The sequence below is a fragment of the Cnephaeus nilssonii genome (assembly GCF_951640355.1).
Source record: "Cnephaeus nilssonii genome assembly, chromosome: 6".
Classification (NCBI taxonomy): Eukaryota; Metazoa; Chordata; class Mammalia; order Chiroptera; family Vespertilionidae; genus Cnephaeus; species Cnephaeus nilssonii.
Genome location: NC_137077.1, coordinates 2,869,721 through 2,889,054, shown reverse-complemented (window position 1 = coordinate 2,889,054; position 19,334 = coordinate 2,869,721). Strand labels below are relative to the sequence as shown.

The 19,334-nt window shown below is 64.4% G+C and overlaps 1 protein-coding gene across 6 annotated transcripts in view; it reads right to left on the bottom strand.

Annotated features, from left to right (window-relative positions):
* The window catches only part of SCUBE1 (signal peptide, CUB domain and EGF like domain containing 1), a 98,303-nt gene that overhangs the window by 14,420 nt on the left and 64,549 nt on the right, over positions 1-19,334 (bottom strand). For all 6 annotated transcript variants that reach the window (XM_079774554.1, XM_079774553.1, XM_079774556.1 and 3 more), the window contains 6 exons: positions 12,072-12,188; positions 8,007-8,129; positions 5,410-5,526; positions 3,888-4,010; positions 708-827; positions 301-405 (listed from right to left, as the gene is read on the bottom strand). In XM_079774554.1, the coding sequence (XP_079630680.1) occupies positions 301-405; positions 708-827; positions 3,888-4,010; positions 5,410-5,526; positions 8,007-8,129; positions 12,072-12,188 (705 nt within the window). The remainder of the gene's footprint in view (positions 1-300; positions 406-707; positions 828-3,887; positions 4,011-5,409; positions 5,527-8,006; positions 8,130-12,071; positions 12,189-19,334) is intronic.

The window sequence follows — 19,334 nt, the reverse complement described above, 5'->3', positions numbered from 1 at the left end:
CGTGCGGGCACTTTGGGGCAGGGTCGTCCCCGGCAGCGCTGACCCAGGAGCTTCTAGAACTTAATGGCCCCAGCGGGTGGGACTCGCGGCCCTGAAACCCACCCCCTAAATTCAGCACCTCAGGGTCACCGAGCCGCTCTGTGCCGGGGTCCAGGAGCCTCGGGGTCAGGGGAGCCCTTCCGTGGTCCCAGCCCCACAGCCTGCTTGCTACCAACAGCCCAGGAAGCTCCCCTCTGGGCCGTGCCCACCCCCTCACCCCCAGCATGGAGCACCCGTGGGCGCACGGCCAGGCCAGGCTACCTGCGCAGCTGGGCCCGGCGCTGGAGCTGGTGCCGTTGCGCTTCTGCGGCGTCCTGCCCTGGAGGCTGGGGACCCCGCAGCTCAGACTGTAGCTGTTTTCTGAGTCTGCGGAGAAGTGGGTGGTGAGGCGCACCCGGCACCCCTCGTCCAGCGCCCCCAGGTCCCTGGGCCTCAGAGACGAAGGTCAGGGCCTAGCCCGTGTCAATTCCTTTCTGCTGCGAGACCACAGGGTACGCGGAGCAGGGACACTGCGGCCCGTGGAGACCCAGGCAGCTGCCCAGGGCCACTCCATGAGCAGGGCCGGGCCGCACCCCCTCAGGCTCCTTCCTGGCGAACAGCAGGAGCGGGGGCTGGACCCGGGGGAGGAGCCCCCACCCCCCAGCCCATCCCGGGACGGCCTGGGTTACCTGGCACGAAGTGCGTGTGCGCGGGGCAGGCGAGGGAGCAGCTCTCCACCCCGCCCGCCTTGCTGCACCACAGCTGGGCCCGCGGGGAGGCCTTGGCCGGAGCAAGGCACCTGCCCGTGTCTGAGAAGGAAGACAAGAGAGGCTTGAGGGGCCAAGGTGCAGGCCACCACCCCCGTCCCAGGGCCAGACCACCTGGGAGACGGCAGAGCCCACAGGCCCAGGATTCGGGCTCCATCCTTAGTGGGCGCGTGCAGGAGGCAGCCGATGAATGATTCTCTCTCATCATGGATGTTTCTCTCTCTCTCTCCCTTCCTCTCTGAAATCCATAAAAATATATTTTAAAATAGCCTGGCAGGTCCTCAAAGTTAAACACAGCTACCATGTGGCCAGCAGTTCCACCCCAGGCATCTACCCGAGGAAACGGAAAGCGTGCCGCCCAGACCCCTGCAGCGAATGCAGGCGGCGCCACTCAGAACGCTCGGACTGGGAACCGCGCCCCGTGCACCGGCCCATGAGGGTAACAGTGTGCCCCCCGTACGATGGGACAGCATCCGGCAGCACCGGAATGAGGCCTTGGCCGCATGGCTCAGTCGTTAGGCATCAGCCTGAGGACGGGGGTCTCAGGTTCGATTCCCTGTCAAGGGTGTGTATTGGGTTTCAGGTTCGATCCCCTTCCCGGTCGGGGCCCATGTGAATGACAACCAATTGATGGGTCTCTCTCACATTGATGTTTTTCTCTGTCTCTTCCCCTCCCTGCTCCCTTCCACTCTGAAATATATCAGTGGAAAAAATGTCCTCACTCCTTGAGGGAGGATTAAAAAAAAAAAAGGAACGAGGCCCTGGCAGTGGGAACCCTGCAAACACGGACTGTGGTCGCCGAGGCCGGGGCTGGAGGAGACGGGGAGTGACCGCTATGGGCTGGGCTTCTTTTTGGAATGCAAACGCTCTAGAACTGACAGGGGCTGCACAACCAGGACTGCACTGAAAACCATCGGCTTACACACTTTATTATTTTTTAAAGCATTTTACTTGTTTGTTTGTTTATTTATTTATTTTGTTAATCCTCGCCCTAGGATATTTTCCCATTGATTTTTTTTTTAGGGAGAGTGGAAGAGAGGAGGAAAGACAGAAAGAAACATCGATGTGAGAGAAACACAATTGGTTGCCTCTTGCACAAGTCCCGACCAGGGATCCCCAGACTGGGGAGGAGCCTGCAACCAAGGTACATGCCCTTGACTGGAATCGAATCTGGGACCCGCAGGCTGACACTCTATCCACTAAGCCAAACCAGCTAGGGCACACTCTTTATTTTTATTTATTTATATTTAAATACATGTTTATTGATTTCAGAGAGAAAGGGAGACAGAGAGAAACAGCAACGATGAGAGAGAATCATTGATTAGCTGCCTCCTGCACGACCCCCACTGGGGATTGAGCCCGCAACCCAGGCATGTGCCCTTGACCGGAACTGAACCCAGGACCCTTCAGTCTGCGGGGTGACGCTCTATCCACTGAGCCAAACAGGCTAGGGTTCGAATCACGCACTTTAAATGGGTGAGTTGCATGTCTCTCAATAAAGCTGTTAATAAAAACAAAAACAAAACGCAAGAGGAAGAAAAGCATGTCCTGGAGGAAGCCTGCTGGTCCCGCAGCTCCGGTAAACCCCGGCCCCGCAGGACCCCAAGGAACTGGCGGGCACCCCTCTGCAAGCCCATCTGCCGACCACAGCCCCAGGCGGGAAGGCAGCGCCTGGGCCAGGCTTCTCAGGCTGGCGTCCTTACACCAGCACCAGCCATGCTTCCGAGACCTGACCACACAGCCCACCACGCCTTCGCCCACGGCGGCAGGACCGTGCGCTCCGCTCAGCGTGGCGGTGCCCGGCAGCGTGGCGGGTCTGCCTTACTGACTTCCAGTATCAAGTGCGGGCGCTCTTCTTCCAACAAACACTACGAGTCACTAGCTGCCAGCTCTGCTCTAGTGCAGGCGTTCACGGGGAACAAGACAGGCCCCATCCTGCTCGGCTGTGCAGTGAGGACAGCCACACGGACCGGCGGCGTGGGCAACGGCCATCGTGTCTGGAGGTCGGGGTGCAGTGGAGGAAGGAAAGGGGAAGCACCCGGAGGGCGGAGGGCGAGGGGGCGGGCGGTGTCCGGTGGTGCTCAGAGTAAGGAGCCTCCGTCAGTCACAGGAGCGTGCACCCGCTGTGCTCGGGGAAGGACCGCATCAGGAGCTCAGTGGGGGACGTGGGGCAAGGCGGTGAGGGGAAGGCCGCCAGGCCGGGGCAGCGGCCTCTGGCCATGCAGAGTGCTGGGGCTTGGCTTCTGGGAGAGGAGTCCTGGCGGGCTCAGAGCAGACAGGACTCAGGGCTGCAAGGCTCGCTGGCTGCCCTGGGTGGTCCCGCACGCAGAGCGGGCCTGGCACAGCGGGTGGTCAGCATGTGCTGGTGGAGCCACTGAGTGTGGGGACTGTCCAGACCCCGAGCACCAGCAGCGGGCGGAGGATCCCTGCGCTCGCTCTAGGAGGCCCTGCCTCACACTGAGGGGCTGGCAGCCTGGGCAGGGGGGGTCTGAAGAGACCCGGTGCTCCCCATCCAGGCTCTGCTGCCGCTGCACTCGGAACCCCCACCCTACCAGCTTTCTTGGCAGGACAAGGGGGAACCGAGGCCTCCACTCCCTCCCTCTGAGCCCCCAGCTCCTCCTGAGCCCACGGGCTGCACACGCTGAGCCCAGGCCCCCCAGGCCTGTCTGTGCTCGCCGACCCCCAGGTCTGTCTGTGCTCCGCCGACCCCCAGGTCTGTCTGTGCTCGCTGACTCCCAGGTCTGTCTGTGCTCGCTGACCCACAGGTCTGTCTGTCTGCTCGCTGACCCCCAGGTCTGTCTGTGCTCGCCGACCCCCAGGTCTGTCTGTGCGTCTGTGCTCGCCGACCCCCAGGTCTGTCTGTGCTCGCCGACCCCCAGGTCTGTCTGTGCTCGCTGACCCCTGGGCTCTCTGCCGCCCTGTCCCCGCACTTCTGTAGGCCTCGTTCCCGTCAGCCAGGGGCCGGCAGCAGAGGCTCCTGCCCAGCACCTGCCTAGATCACCCGCTTGCAGAAGCCACTGCCTCTCCCTGCCCACCAGGCACGGATCAGAGGGGCGGGTCCCAGTGATGCCCACCCCAGGGCACCGGCCCCAGGGCACTCACCCACGCAGTCCTTCCGGTTCCAGTGGAGTCGCCTCCCCGGGGGGCAGACGCACTCGAAGCTGCCCTTGGTGTTGACGCAGCCCTGGTCGCAGCTCCCGTTGCTCATGCTGCACTCGTCCACGTCTGCGGCACAGGCGGGGGGAGGGCAGGAGGGTAAGGGCAGGACTGCCAGCCCCGGCCACCCCCTCGGGGCAGGAGGGCTGGGAATCCCCTGACCCTAGCCTGACACTGTCACTGTGCACAGACACGGGGCTGCACACATCACACACAAGCACGCACACATACGTGAGCATACACACGTGAGCACACACAAGACACACACACACCGACACATCCCTCCTGCCCAGACGGGGGGCGGGCAGAGCAGTGGCACCAAATTAAAGTTCCCATGCGGCCTCTTCTCGCTGTGGGACTTGGGACAGGCCCCTCCCAGCCGCCTCCTGTGCCACGGGCACCGGCAGAAAGAAGTCACCCCTGAGCCTTCCTCCTCGGACCGCCAAAGGCCAGAAGCACGCGTTGTGCGGGAGGGCTAGACTGCATTCACACTGGGGTGCACGACTGTGAGCACCCCGGCTGGCCGCCCACATTCGGGGAGCGGCCGGCCCAGGGAAGCTGGTGCCCAGGTTTTGGGGAGTCCCTACAGCTTACCCCAGGTGCTACCCCCAGCACCAGCTGTGCCCGATCACTTCCCTGCCCCACCCAGCGGGCCCTCACGGCTGCCCAAGGCACGGGGAGCGAAGACACCCAGGGCCACAGGGGACACCGTGCCCACACACCTCCAAGTCCCAAGTCTGCGCCTCCCAAGCCCACCGAACCTTCACCTCCTCTACGCGCGCCCCCCCTCCCCCCCGCCTGCCTGAGCTCCGGCAGCTCTGGCTCCCCTGTCTGGAGCCGTCTCCCCACTGGTGCCCGGGTTCCACCCTCCTAAACACATGGCAGCCAGAGCAGTCCCGGTGCATGAACTTGGCCATGTCCCAGCCCTGATTAAAGCTTCCACAGGGAATAAAACCCAGTCCCCTCCGGGCTCAGGCAGCCCTGTCTTCCATCTGCATCTCCTGCCACGCTCACGGGCTCTGGCCTCACGGGCTGCCTCCAGGTCACTCTGCCTCAGGGCCTTCGCACACGCTGACCCCTCTGACAGGCTCCCCCTCATCTTGACCCAAACGCTCCTCCTTTAGGGTCCCTCACTGTCTCCCTGCTCTGCCCCCCTCTGCTGTCACCTCTCCCACTGCATGAACTGCCCATGGGATTCTGTGTGGCGACCGCCCCCTTCCAGACTGGGGTTCCCTGTAGCCGTTTCCAGCTCTATGCCCACCACCTGGCCAAGGCTTAGCACCCGGTGGGTACTTACTGCCCCTCCCTATCCTCTGGCCTTTCCTTTGGCTGAGCCCCTCTGCCCACCAGTCCCCAGCCTCGCTTAGCCCTCCAGGCTCGTCAGGGTGAGGGTGAGGGTGTGGTGCAGGGGGCCGAGCGGCCGGCGCGTGCCTCGGGGGGAGGTGGCCTTGGAGGGCGGGCTGCAGACCTCCGCAGTGGGTCGTCCCGTAGAGCGTGTAACCGCGGTGGCACAGACACTGGAAGCTGCCGGGGGAGTTGACGCAGATGTGGTCGCAGGTCCGCGCGAAGGAGCACTCGTCGATGTCTGCGTGGCCACAGGGAGAGTTTGGGGAGGCGTGTCAGGGTGGGCGGAGGGGCACGCCTGCCCCTGGGCCCCGCTCAGTGCGCAGCCCACCGGCTTCTGTCCCTGCCCGGCTTCCTGTCTCCACTGCCTGTGCGCCCGCGTCAGGAGCCACCTCTCGTCTTCTCTGGAGGCGGGCGAGGTAGGAATACTTTGGATGGAAGGGTTATGGATTTCTGCCACTTTAATACCCACAGTTAACGGTGATTAGGATTGGCTTTTTACTTTTTAAATATATTTTTATTGATTTCAGAGAGGAAGGGAGAGAGAGAGAGAGAAATCTCAATGAGAGAATCACTGACTGGCTGCCTCCTGCAAGTCCCTAGTGGGGATTGAGCCCACAACCCGAGCATGTGCCTGACAGGGAATTGAACTGTGACCTCCTGGTTCATAGGTCAATGCTTAATCACTGAGCCCTGCCGGCTGGACTGGTCTTTAAGCCACCCCTGCAGGAGGCAGCTAAACTGGGGCATGAAGCCAGGCCTCCTGGTTGCTGACTAAAGTGTTTTCCCATCACCCCAACATGCCTCTTGAGGAAATAAGGAAAGCAGCACAGACAGGAGCAGGGGAGCAATATGCTAGCCATGAGGGGCAGTGAGGTGGCCTGGACAGCAGTGAAGTCTGAGCCTGAGGTTCCTGGCAGCCGGGGTGAAAAGGAAGAGTGCTTGTTGCTGGAGATGAAATAAGCCACATGCTCACAGGAGACAGGGCGCCTGCTTCTCCACGGGCACTGCAGATGGAGCTCGTTCTGAATACGTTAGCTCATGGGACTGCACGCATGTTCATAACACGTGTGTGTGTGTAATAACACTGGTGCTGTGGGCGCTCAAAGGAGGCTGTGATCCCTCTGGGTGGGGGTCGGGAGAGCTGATGCTGTGGCCTCCGGACCAGTTTGCAATGAAGTTCGGGTGGGGGGAGGGTGCTGCAGGCAAAGCTGGGAGGTGGCAGCACAGGGCGCCCAGGGGATTGTGAGGCGCTCAAGGGGGCTGGGAGGTGTCTGGGGTCCCCATCCCCAGGGCCCTGAGTGCCAAGCAAAAGCACTCAGACCCCTCCCTGCTGGAGCTGGGGAGCCCAGGGTGGTGCTGGGGCAGGGGCAGGGCCCAGGCCTTAGAGATGAGTCTGGAAGAGGCTGGAGAAGACACGGCCAGAGACCAGAAGCAGACACGTGGTCGCCTCCTCTTCCTCCGCCTTGGCAGCTGCCCGCCTCTCTCACAGGGCAGCTGGGGATGCAAAGTCAAGGGCCCCCTTCAGCCCCCCACAGGGCAGAGGGAGAAACAAAGACGAGTGCAGGGGGCCTTGACTGGGGCCTGGACAGATGCTGAGCTCCAGCACACCCTTGTGCCCTGAGAGGAAGCCCCGGCCCTGGGTTGTGCTGAGCCCCTGGATGGGCTGGCCCTGGGCCCTCCCTCACCCCTCAGGGCCTCGAGCTGCCCCGGAGCCGGGCTCTGAGCGGCAAGAACAGAGAGAAGCTGCAAGCCCCACAGCCAGATTCGGCCACGCGTGGCTGCAGCTACTGGAACCCTGTGGACACGGAATGACTACCAGGCGTCCTCAAACTACGGCCCGCGGGCCACATGCGGGTGTTTTTGCCGTTTTGTTTTTTACTTCAAAATAAGATATGTGCAGTGTGCATAGGAATTTGTTCATAGTTTTTTTTTAAACTATAGTCCGGCCCTCCAACGTTCTGAGGGACAGTGAACTGGCCCCCTGTTTAAAAAGTTTGAGGACCCCTGGACTAGACTGTAACAGAAATCGTGATGGGACTGGCCACGCCCTGCCACACAGGCTTCCCTGGCCCGGCCCGCAGCATCCCCTCCCAAAGCTGCCCCCAGGGCACCCCTGTATTCTCAGTGGCCTCATCCAGCCCCACAGAGCTCCCTCTGTGGTCCCCAAGCTCCCTCAGCCCAGCAGTGCCACTTCCTGGGTGGGTTTACCTCCCTGGCCCCCCCTGGGAAATGCCTCTTTTTCAAGCATTTCACCACGTCCCATCTCAGGAAGCCCTCCGACCGACCCCTCTCTCCACTGCTCACGCCCTGGGCTCCTGCTGACCCGGGATGTCGGCTGGACTTATCCTGGGCTCTGATTCTTGGCTTCTGCTTAGATTTCTCCTCCCATTACCCTGCTCCTAGCAGGTGCCAGGACCCTATAAAAGGACCTCGGAGAGCACCTGCAATGTGCTGTTGCTCCCACCAGGTGGCAGCACTCCACCGCCGAGGCCACGGGAGGCAGGGAGGGGACACAGCTGATGATCTCTGCTACCCACTGGCTGTGGCCCTGGGACACCTGCTGCTCTCTCCCTGGGCCCTGGAGTCATAAAGGACAGGGAGGCGGGAGGGCAGGAGCACATGCTAAGGACCCCAACACCACCTGTTTCTCCCAGAGCCGGACAGCCGGGAGCGGAAGGGGCCGGGCGGACGGCATGTCCTGGCGCCGAGAAGGCTCACCTTGGCACGTCCGCTCGTCGGTCAGCAGCTTGTAGCCCTTGCGGCAGCCGCACTCGAAGCTGCCCACGGTGTTGCGGCAGGAGTGGTCGCAGCCCCCGTTGTTGGCCAGGCACTCGTTGATGTCTGTGGAGCCAAGCGCGGGGCGAGGAGAAGGGGCTGCGAGCGGGGATGACGGCCCAGCACCGCCCTGCCCTGACCTGCCTGTGCCCACTGCCCAGGGCTGGCCTCAGTTTCCCCACTGAGCATAGGGACGGGGGTCCCAGGTCAGCAGTGGGGTCAGGAGGATGGGTACACCACTTCCCCCTGGACGTGGCCATCGTGTGCTGTTGGGCAAGACAACGGGAGGCCGAGGGCCCTGCATCCTCTCACCACCCGAGGGAGGCAGCGCGGGGCAGTGAGGCCTGGGGCAGGCGGCTGCCTTTCGACGGCTGTGACCCTGACGCTCGGTCTGTGAGACCAGGATCAGAGGCACCTCAGGGGTAAGAGAGGGACATCGGTCGGCGCTCAGTGGACTCGTAGCGCCCGCTGGTGGAGGCGCTGCGGGCGGCAGCGCAGCCTGCGGTCCTGGGACTGACGCTCAGTCCGCCTCTTCCCGCGGCCCCACCCCGGTGCCTGCCTGCTGGTCTGAGCCCTTCTTCACTCAGCACCTGACGAGTGTGGCTGCACCCCGAAGGTCCCTGCCCGCCCCCACGCCTCCCCGCCCAGCCCCAGCCCCGAGCGTCCTGCGGAGGCCTCCGCGGGCACCTGCGGCGATGGCAGCCGCTCCCTCCCACGCGGCCTGGGGCTGACGCGGCCTGAGCTCCGGGCCCGTGCGAGCTCTGCTCCAGGCTCTGGCCAGCCGGCAGACGGTGGTCAGAGACCCTGCCTCTGAGGTGCTCCCTTTGGGCCGGCCCTCAGCCCCCACGCTGGTCACCCCTCCAGACAGGCCCCGCGGTTAGGAACAGAAGAAGAGCTGGCCTCCAGGACAGGGCACAGGGAGCAGGACAGAAAGGACGCTCCGCGTGGGCCTCTGGCCTCTGGCCTCTGGGCAGGACTGCCCACTCAGGTCGCAGCGCCCACGGGGCCTGACCTGAGCCGAGGCCGCATGCCCCTGTCCTGTGCCACAGGCACCTCCCTGCGATCAAGGTCACTCTGCCCCAGGTGCCTGAGTCCCACGCAGGACACTGGTCCCGTCCCGCCCCTCGCCATGTTGCTCTCGCTTCTTTTCCCGCAGCCTCCGGAGAAGGCAGGCGAGAAGTCAGCGAGGCCTGCCCAGGCATCGCCACTGTCCCCTCCCCTGGGGATTGTGGGAAGCCGGGGATCTCTAACTGGAAGCTTCTCGCAGAGCGGAGGCCCACCTCAGCCCTGCCCCAGCCCGCTGTGTGACCCGGGCCGGGAAAGGCACCCCCCTGGGCCTCAGGTCCCATGTCGCTGGTGAGACCGGCCCTGCACGTGGGACTGCCTCCTCAGGAACGCCTCAGGCCTCTGGAACCCGGGGCCATGCCTCCCCATCCGGACCTGCTGGCTAAGGGCTGTCATAGCAACCAGACAGGCGGCAGGAGGCATGTTTGCTCGGGCCAGGCCGGTGCAGCAGGCTGCGGGGTCCCCGCCCGGGAAGCAGCCCCCAGCTGCAGCCCGGACACAGATGGCTCCTCTACCTTCATTCTGACGCGGTGCATCTGGCGGGGAGCGGGGGAGGGGGGGCAGCTCCTCTTCCCACTTCCTGCCCCTCTAGACTCTCCTCCTTCTCCACGGTGCTCCCCCAGCCCTCGCCAGGCGGCCAGAGCCCCCTCCTGTCCACGGGTCTCCTACGGCCTCTGCTGTCCCAGAGGAAACGCCCGGCCCCTTGGCTGCTCTCTCTGCCCCCTGGCTCCTGTCTGGGCAGCCCCGAGCCAGCCTGCCCCTGGAACATGCCCCCGGAAGCCTTCTCCGCCCTCCTCTCCGCTAGCTGCCCTGTCACTGGGCCTGCCCTCGGGGTATGGAAGGTCCTCAAGCTCAGGGGCCGGGGGATGAGTATGAGGCCCCTGTCGGGAGCCCAGGGCCTGGCACAGGCTGGCACAGTGACTGCCCAGGGGTGCTCACTGGATGGATGAATGAGGAGGAAACGAGGGAGTTAGGGGGGCTGAGAGGAGGGTGGGGTCTTGAGCCATCTGCTGGAACATTCAAATGCATCCATGTTAGAGGGTCAGTACTGTGTGGGGGAGGGGGAGGACGCAGCCTGGCCACCCAGAGGCATGCGGGTGAGGGCTCTCAGGTGGGAGCAGAGGGAGGAGCTGGGAGTGGGCTGGGCTGGAGGGGCAGAGGCAGGGGAGAGAGGAGAGGAACCGGCGGTGGGTGGGGTTCTCTGTTCTGGAAGGTGCTGGAGGAGTGGCTGGTGCCTGAGGAAACCCGGGCTCAAGCTCAAGTAGTTGAGGCCCCAGACCCCCTCCTCTCGGAAGGACCAGCTAGCAGGACACCCTTCCCAAGGTCAAGTGGGTGCAGTCTTGAGCCCGGCCCCGGGCACTGTCTACACTCTTGAAACAAAGCGAGGGCTTGGGGCAAGTCCTCTAGAACCCCCTTTCCCACGCCAGCCTCCACCTGCCCTGTGATCCCTCTGGATTTCCTGAAACCTCTGCTACCTGACCTCCAGCCATTTGCTTGACAATGACCTTTCTGGTTCCGGAAGACACGGCCCCTTTGAGGCCGGTGCTCTGACATGCCCTCTGGGCCCGGCCGACGGAGGAGCGGAGGCCCCGGGCCAGGGCCAGGCTGTGCGCCCCGGGACTCGGCTGGGAGCCGAGGCTCTAGAGCACCAAACCCTGGGGTCTGGGGTCAACGTTTGGTTTCCAGGTCCCTGCCACGAAGATGCCAGGATGTTCTTATCCCGCGTTCTAGACTAGTCCATGACCCCTGAGTCCTAATGCATCAGAGAGCACCCAGACCACTCTTCACCTCACGGCCCCCGGGCCCAAGCCAGTCCCTGGAGCCTGGGTGACGGTGGCAGCTGCCTCACTGCCCTTCCGGACCTGCCCAGAGACCAGCAACGGCCAGGGACCCTCCCCCAGGGAACATCTGGCCGCGCTGCCCCTGCCCAGTAGCTTTGGGGCCTCACCAAGGCTCGAAGGATGAAGGGCCAACCCCTTTCCCGGCACACAGGCCCTGCACCATCTGGCCTCCGCCCTCTCCAGACCTGGGCACTCTCTGCCTCTGGCACCTGGAAGCCCAGGCCCCGGGCAGCCCCATGCCCTTGGAGGTGCTGCCCCGACCACGCCTCTCCCGGGCCCTCTGCCTGCTCACGCCCAGGCCCGGCCCCTCCGCCTGGCCTCCAGTTCCCGCCAAGCTGGACTTCTCGGTCCAGCCCCGAGCAGGCTGGTTCACACTGATCCCCGTGATTGTAAAACGTGAACCTCTGTCTTCTGTGCTCAACAGAAGACCTCAGGAACGGACTATTTCATCAACCGTCTCCCAGCTCCTGCACGCAGGAGGGGCCCAGAAAACCGGTCTGGGACACAAGGGAGCCAGCATTTCCTGCCTCCAGGGCGGTGGGGCTGAGCAGGGGCCGCATGCCTCCCGGCTCAGGGTCCTCAGACTCCGGCTCCTCCTGTTCCAGCCGCGGACAGGTCCTTCAGCTGAGATGCACCCCCAACTTCGCTCCTCCAGTGACCAGGACACAGAGCCCTAATTTTTCTAACGGGGACTCGCAGACAATCCCACCCTGGGAGGAGCAGACCCTGCTCCCCGCGCCGCCCTGTGCCACGCTGTCACAGCTGTGGGGGTGAGGACACGCGGCACCCGCCCCCTTGGGGAACCACACGAATGCAGGAAGGAAGGCACCTGTCACCCAACGTGCAGCCCAGTCCTTTGATGGGAGAACCCTGTTTTTGTGCCCAGGAACCTGGAGGTGTGCGGTGGAGCCAGCATTCCCTGGGACGCTGTGGGGGTGCGAGTGCTGAGCCTCCCTCTGCTCAGCCCCTCCCCCAGACATGCAGGCGACAGCTCAGCTTCCTGGTCCCATGCCCACCCCACCGGCTGGCATCGCAGGCCCTGTTCCGCCTGCCCTGCCTGGCTAAGGAGGGGAGCGGGCACTGCTCACGGCTCGGGGCTGACCTTTGCACGTCTTCCCGTCGGGCTGCAGGGTGAATCCCACGGGGCAGCTGCACCGCACGCCCGTGGCCGTGTCCTTGCACGTCCGGTCGCAGCCTCCATTGTTGACGGCACACGTCTCTGGGGAGGGAAAGAGAGAGAGCTGCTCAGTCTCCTGGGACGGAAGCCACCTCCTCTCCCCACCCAGGGGGAGTCTCCTGAGACAGGAGACCTGAGTTCCAGTCCGGCTCTGAGACCCTCCAGCTGTGGGGCTTCGCTGAGCCTCATGTTCCCCATCTGTAAAATGGGAGAATGGCATCATTTCCGGGGGTTGCTGGTGAACACCCATCGTGATGATGGTGGACGGGGCGATGTTTGCAAACTGCAGAGGGCTGGGCTTGGGTAAAGGTACTGCCAACAGGGCCCCCCTACTCCTGGGGGCCAGTGCCTATGGGCCTGGCTGGCCTTTAACACCCGGTCAGATTCCTCAAGCCTGGCCCGGCCTGGCCCAGGCCCCGAGCCCAGGCTGACGCTGGCTGGGGCTCCCACATGCACCCCAGCACCCTGGCCTGTGGCCCTGGAGCCCCGAGGGAGGTTTGCAGAGCGCGCACCATCCATCACCGCAATGAGGCTGGGCCCAACATCTGTTCTCACTGAACCAGAGGCCACGGGCGTCTGGTTTTTGTCCACTTGAAGCTTGTCTAGGGCTTTTTTCCCTCTTTTGCAAATTCAAAGGAGCTGGAGTGGCTGTGGCATAACTGAGGTCACAGAACCTGTCGTGTGGTGAGAGTGATCCTCCCCAGGCCCGCAGGAGGGGCCGGCAGAGCCAGGTCGCCGGGGCGCAGGTGGCCCGCACACGAGGAGCCTGGCTCCCGGGCCTCGGAGCCTTCCCATCTGGGTTTCTTCCGAGCATCCGGCGGCTTTGATCTTGTGGGAACTGTGCCCGCCCAAGCCTCCCTCTTTTCTTGGCTGCTGGGAAGCAAAGAGCCCATGGGCTCCTCATTCTTTTATGACCGAGATGCCCTGCCTGCCTGCCTCAGCTTCCCCTGGGCGCCTGGCCTGGGGCCTTTCCCGAGGCCCCCAGTTCCTTCAGTCTGCCCATCCGTCTGTGGCACCTGACTCCTGCCAGCTGCCGCTGGGCCTTGGCAAGGAGTCTGGGATGAGTGTGGGAGTGGTGACTAAGTGAATGTGTACCCCAGTTGCCAGGAGTCCCTGACACTACTTAGACCAAATTCACGGTGCCTTCCCTTTGACCTTCAACTTGTGATGGGGGCTGTGCAGGGAGAGGAGGAAGCTGACTTTGCCTCCTGTGGGTGGGGGGGTGCATCTGTGCTCTGCGGGGTGGCCTTTGCCTCTGGTGTGCGTGGGGGTGTGCATCAGGGCTCTGCGGGGTGGCCTTTACCTCCGGTGTGCGTGGGGGTGTGCATCTGGGCTCTGCGGGGTGGCCTTTGCCTCCGGTGTGCGTGGGGGTGTGCATCTGGGCTCTGCGGGGTGGCCTTTGCCTCCGGTGTGCGTGGGGGTGTGCATCGGGGCTCTGCGTGGTGGCCTTTGCCTCCGGTGTGTGTGGGGGGTGCATCTGGGCTCTGCGGGGTGGCCTTTACCTCCAGTGTGCGTGGGGGTATGCATCTGGGCTCTGCGGGGTGGCCTTTGCCTCTGGTGTGCGTGGGGGTGTGCATCAGGGCTCTGCGGGGTGGCCTTTGCCTCCGGTGTGTGTGGGGGTGCATCTGGGCTCTGCGGGGTAGCCTTTGCCTCCGGTGTGTGTGGGGGTGCATCTGGGCTCTGCGGGGTGGCCTTTGCCTCTGGTGTGCGTGGGGGTGTGCATCGGGGCTCTGCGGGGTGGCCTTTGCCTCCGGTGTGTGTGGGGGTGCATCTGGGCTCTGCGGGGTGGCCTTTGCCTCTGGTGTGCGTGGGGGTGTGCATCTGGGCTCTGCGGGGTGGCCTTTGCCTCCGGTGTGTGTGGGGGTGTGCATCTGGGCTCTGCGGGGTGGCCTTTGCCTCCGGTGTGCGTGGGGGTGTGCATCGGGGCTCTGCGGGGTAACCGTGGGGGCTGCCTGAGCAGAGGCCGCCAGGCCGTCTTCTCAAGGCCGAAGTCCCACCATGATGGGACGAGCTGTCCCTACCGCAGAGAGGCGAGCGTCCTGGCCCTGGCCTGCCTTTCAGTGTCTCCACAACCCCGAGCCCTCCGCAGGGCGTGGCCAGCTCGGGGAGCTCGCTGCTGTGTGCGCTGGCCCAAGGTTGGGGAGGCCTCCTGCCGGCTAGCGTTTTAGGGTGCAGCTCAAAGACCAGACGGTCGCTGCCTTTCCCGGACTCACAGCGGCTGGCCTCTGGTGAGCACAGGCCCATCCTGACGGGCACATGCCCCTCTCCGGCCCTGTCTCCCTGCCAGACCACCTACGGGGGCGCTGCTTTGGCTCTGTCACTCACTGACTGGCCCAGGGAGGTCACCCCCCGGGGCTGGGCCTCAGCACCCTCACCTGGCGATGAGGACAAGCTTTCCCTTGCAGGGCCGAAGTGAGGGTCACACAAACCCCCAGCTTAGCCCGCCCGGCCCAGGTCCTGGCCTGTAGTAGTTGCTCAACAAATGCTAGTTTCCTCGCCTGGGGTTACCACCAGAGGGCAAGCCCACCTCCCACTCCACCCCCAAATCAAAGAGCCCTCGCTCACCACAAGTGCCCGTGCAGCCTTTCCCGTGGAGACCCGCTCTGGAGGGGACAGAGCCCGTGCCTGCCCAGGTGCAGGGGACTAAGGCTCAGGCCTGGAGGGCGGGCACACTGTGGGGGTGGGTGCTGCAGCAGGAGCTGGAGCTGGGGCCCAGCTGGTGGCCTTACCCAATGATAGCAGGGTGCGCACCAGGCCTCCATGGTGGTGGAGGTGGGTGTGGCATGGGCATGGGGCGTGGACATGTGATCCTGAGACGGGACCTGGCAAGGCAGACTCCAAGGGTCTCAGAGGCCCGCCCTGTCTCTGGAGGCCCCAGGAGGACACGGAATCTTGGCCCTCCAGAGCGGAAGGGGCTTCCAGAACCTGCTGGCCTCCTGCCCACGGGATGGATAGAGGCCCAGAGGGGGTGAGGTCAGTCTGAGCGACCACCCACTCTCTGGACCCCCATGCAGGCCTCTCCCCTGCCCTGTGCACACCTTTAGTCTCCCGAGTTGCCCAATGGTTGGTGCCTAAACTTCAGGTTTTAAGCCAGGGGCTCGGGGTCCTGTGAGCTATTCTTGGGTGCTGACCACCCCTTCCCACAGCTCCTCGTGATGGTGGGTCACTCACACCAGGCCCGTCTCAGTCTTCCAGGCCTTCGTCCCCCACGCTCACGGCAGCTCTGTGAGAGGCAGCTCGCCCTCTCCTTCCTGGTAGGGACGGTCAGAGCGCCCTCTACCTTCCTGGTAGAAACAGTGCAGAGCGCCCTCTACCTTCCTGCAGGAATGGTGCAGAGCAATGTGTAATCACACTATGGGCAGGGTCCCAGCTCGGGCGGCTCGTGAGGAAGGTCGCCTCTCTGAGCCTCATGTCCACGTCAGCCACACTGATGGTGCCCTCGCAGTGCAGGAACATGGACATGTGATCACACACCTATCTGTGCCGTGCACACGGCCGGCCGGCCGCCCAGCAAGGGTCTCACCCAGGCTGCTGCAGAGTAGACACTGTAGACCCTTTTGCAAACAGAAGACTGAGGCTCAGAGATGTGAGGTGACTGGTGTCCCTGTGCCCCCTTCTTTTCTCTAACACACTCTGCCTGGCACACTGCCTCCACCCCTCTCCACACAGCTGTCACCACGACCCAGCCCGTAGTGTGCGTGCACGTGTGTGCCTGCATGTGTGTGCGCGTGTGTGTGCGTACGTGCATGTGTGTGTGCGTGCATATGTATGCGTGCGTGCGACTAAACTCAGGGCAGGAACTCAGGCCTCAGCGGGGGCCCCAGCTGACCGGCGATCAGCAACAGGGCTGAAGTCTGACCACGGGCTCTTCCTGAGTGAGAGCCCAGAGCCGGGAGCTCAGGCCTGTGGGCGGGGAGGCCGCGGCTGGAGGACAGGTGCTGCCCAGGCCCCAGAGTCCACCCCGTCCCCTCTGGCCGGGCCCCTGCTGAGTGCCTGGCCCAGGCAGCTGTCCTCTGTCTCCAGCTCCCTCACCTCTGCTCTGCCTGACCCCGCCCACTGCCAGGCCTCTCCCAGCAGGACACCTGCCTGTGCAAAGGGTCAGCAGTGAGGCCCTGCCCCCCCCCTCCCCGCACCTTCTCTAGGAAGCCTGTCAGTGCCCCTCTGTGGGGTGACCGGGGGGCCAGCAGAGCGGGCACAGGCTTGGCCTCTGCCCCATCCCAGGGGAAGGGGGTCCAGGCTTGTGACAAAACAGGGTGCTGGTGGAGGAGGGGCGAGCAGTGGGGCTGGGCGAAGGTCTGTGTAGGCCAGGATGAGCCTTTGCTAGGCAGAATCGTCCAAGATGGCACCTGGGTAGAGTGGTGGGTGGCATGACCCCTGAGGCAGGAAGCCTGGGGCAGGCTGTGCGTGCAGGGCCTGAAGGACACCCTCCTGGGAGGTGACTGAATGTGTGTGGGGGAGGTGGCCTGGGACACGGTTGGTGAAATCAGGAGAGACCCAGGGGTCCTGGAGACGAGGCTGCAGGAAATGGTACCAGTGGGGACGGGGAGCCAGGAGCTGGGAGAAGCACAGCAGTCACACCACCGGGAGGTTCCTCCAGCCCAAGTGGGACCCGCGTCCTAATCCCTGTGCACTCTGGCGCAAGGCCTCAGGAGTTGTGACTTCAAACGAGAGCCCTGGAGAGGGGGGATACGGTGGATGGTCTGGGTGGCCCAAGGAGGTCACCCGGGTCCTTACCAGTGGAAGAGGGGGGCTGGAGAAAGACGTGGGGATGGAAGCTGGGGGGTGGGGGGCAGACGCAGTGCTGCGTTCTTTGATGGGGGAGGGGCTGCAGCCAAGGAAAGCCGCTGGAGACTTTGGCGCACGTGCCCACTCTGGCAGAGCCTTGCACGCGACCACCGTGGCACTGCTCACATGAGACCATGGGGCACCCGGCCCTGCCTTCTCACCACAGCTGCTCACTGTCCTCCCAGGAGGAGCTGGCCAGTGGCGGCCCGGGCCTGACCTTGCCATGAATTCCTCTCTCGCCTTCCTTATCTGCTCCTGGGCCTCAGAGCAAGCTCCCCTCCCCTCTGCTCCTCTCCCCATCCCCTCCCAGGACCCAAAACAGGGCTCAAGTGGCCCACCAGCGGGAGGAGCCACTGGGCGGCACTGCCCGTGCCCGACCCTGGGCCGGGGCACTGATTCCCTTGAGTCTCAGCTGCTCTCCCCATGCCGGGCGGGCTCTCAGCGTGATGCCCAGGTGTCCTCTGGGCAGCACTGGGCAGAATGGGGAAGGTCACCTCCTTCATTCTTCATCCCTTGCCTCTGTTAACACAGCCTCGGAGCAGCCCGGTCTCCCTGGGGCCTACTAGTGAAGGCTGAAGTCCCAAGCTCCTAAGCCTGTGCCGCACCGGCTGCTCTCAGAGGAGGTGGCGTGGAGGGTTAGGATTAGGGGCTCCTGGGAGGTCTAGCGGCTCAAAGTGCTCCAGGCCTCTGAGGATGGCTACCTAAGGCGTGGGGCCTGGGCTGTGGGCCTCAGCCCTGGGGTCAGTGCTGCAGGAAGACCAGAGGAGGGAGGGCTCCGCCTGAGGACAGGAGAGGCTCTAAGGGATGGGAGGGGTTCTTCATCAGAGAGATGGGAATGTGGGGGCCGGTCAGCACCCCTTCCCTTCGCCCCCCTCCCGACACCTGCTTCCCAAACCCGGGTGAGGGGGCTGGCTGTGCCCTAGTGCCCTCCTCATCTGCAGGGCGGCTCTGGGCCATTGTCCACGGCGCTCATCAGGAAGAGCGGGAGCAGAGGCCTCGCCACTGCCCGCCCCCCTCATCCCCCCCCGGGATGCCCACTCACTCCGCCCTCTGCCGCCACCCTCGCGCCGGTCCCTGCTCCGGGCTCTGGCCTCCGCAGCGGTGCCTGCCTCTCCCCAGGAGGCTGAGGGGCCTGGGCCCTCTTGGGCCTCAGAGCACCGGCAACTCTTAGGTTCCCACCGTTCACGTCTAGACACCTTTCCAGAAGCCCCCAGTGCTGACTCACCCCTTCCCGGAGGGCACGGGACCTGACTGCTTAGAGGGCCTCAGCCCTCCCCGCCCTTCCCAGGCCAGCCCAGGTGGCCAAGTCAACAAGACAGCGCCGTCCAGAGAGCCCGCAGAGCGCGGCTTCCGCCTGAGCTAAGCCACCTGCCTGTGCCCGGAGTGAGTCCCGGGCCCTGCCGGCCTCAGGGTTCCCGTCTGAGAAGCGGGGCTTCCTGCCACGGGCTTCAGGGTTCGCAGAGCACCCCCAGCCAGCCCAGGCGCTCCTCTGCTTCTCAGAGCACCACTCCCAGCACACGGGGCGCCTCCCTCCCGGGGCCCACTCAGACCTCCCCGCTCCCCGGGCACCTGGGCTCCTGGAGGTCCACAGGACGAGAGACTGGGTGACCTCCCCAGCCCCTGACCCCATGGTCCCATGACAATCAGGATGACCCGCATGCCAGCGCTCTGGGCTAAGCTCAGGTAGTGTGACCGTGGGCGGCCAGGGCACCCAGGGAGCCTGTTTCCTCACCTGAGACATGGAAGCGCACTGCCTGGCCCTGCCTGGCCCAGGCCCCCAGGCCTGGTTGACCTCTCAGTGCCACCGGGAAGGCTGTGGCCGCCCAGGGAACCTGCAGCTGCGCTCCCGAGGCCCAGGCAGCGGGCGCCGCCGGGCCAGAACCGGTCAGAACCGCCGGAGCAGCAGGAGGAAGGAAGGAGGCCGACTTCCCTTCTGTGGGGGCTGGGCTTAGTGGGGGGCAATCACCTTCTCCTCCTCCCTTCCCCCACACTGCCCTGAGGGGTGCAGTGTCCAGGGCGCCACCTGGAGTCTGGATCCAGCCCAGGAGCAGTGCTCAGAGTGAAGCGGATACTGTGTGGACTCCCCAAGCAAGCAGGTGCCCGAGGGGTTCCCACGGAGGAGTGGGCCAAGGCTGGCAGCCCAGCAGGTGGGGCTATTCACCAAGTCGGCGGTGGGGGGGGGGGGGGGGTTTGGGGCCAGGCGGAGCTGAGTGAGGCCTGTAGATGACCTCACCCAGTCCTCCCCTCCCCGGTGGCAAATCTCCCAAGTATACAGTGAGCAGGGTGGGCGGGATGCCCCACAGTCCCCCAGCCCTGAACCTAGATGTGGCCCCTTTTCCTAACGTGGCTTCTCTCCTGAGGGAAGGGAGGGTGAGGACCGCCAGGCCGCCCACAAGCCTGTCC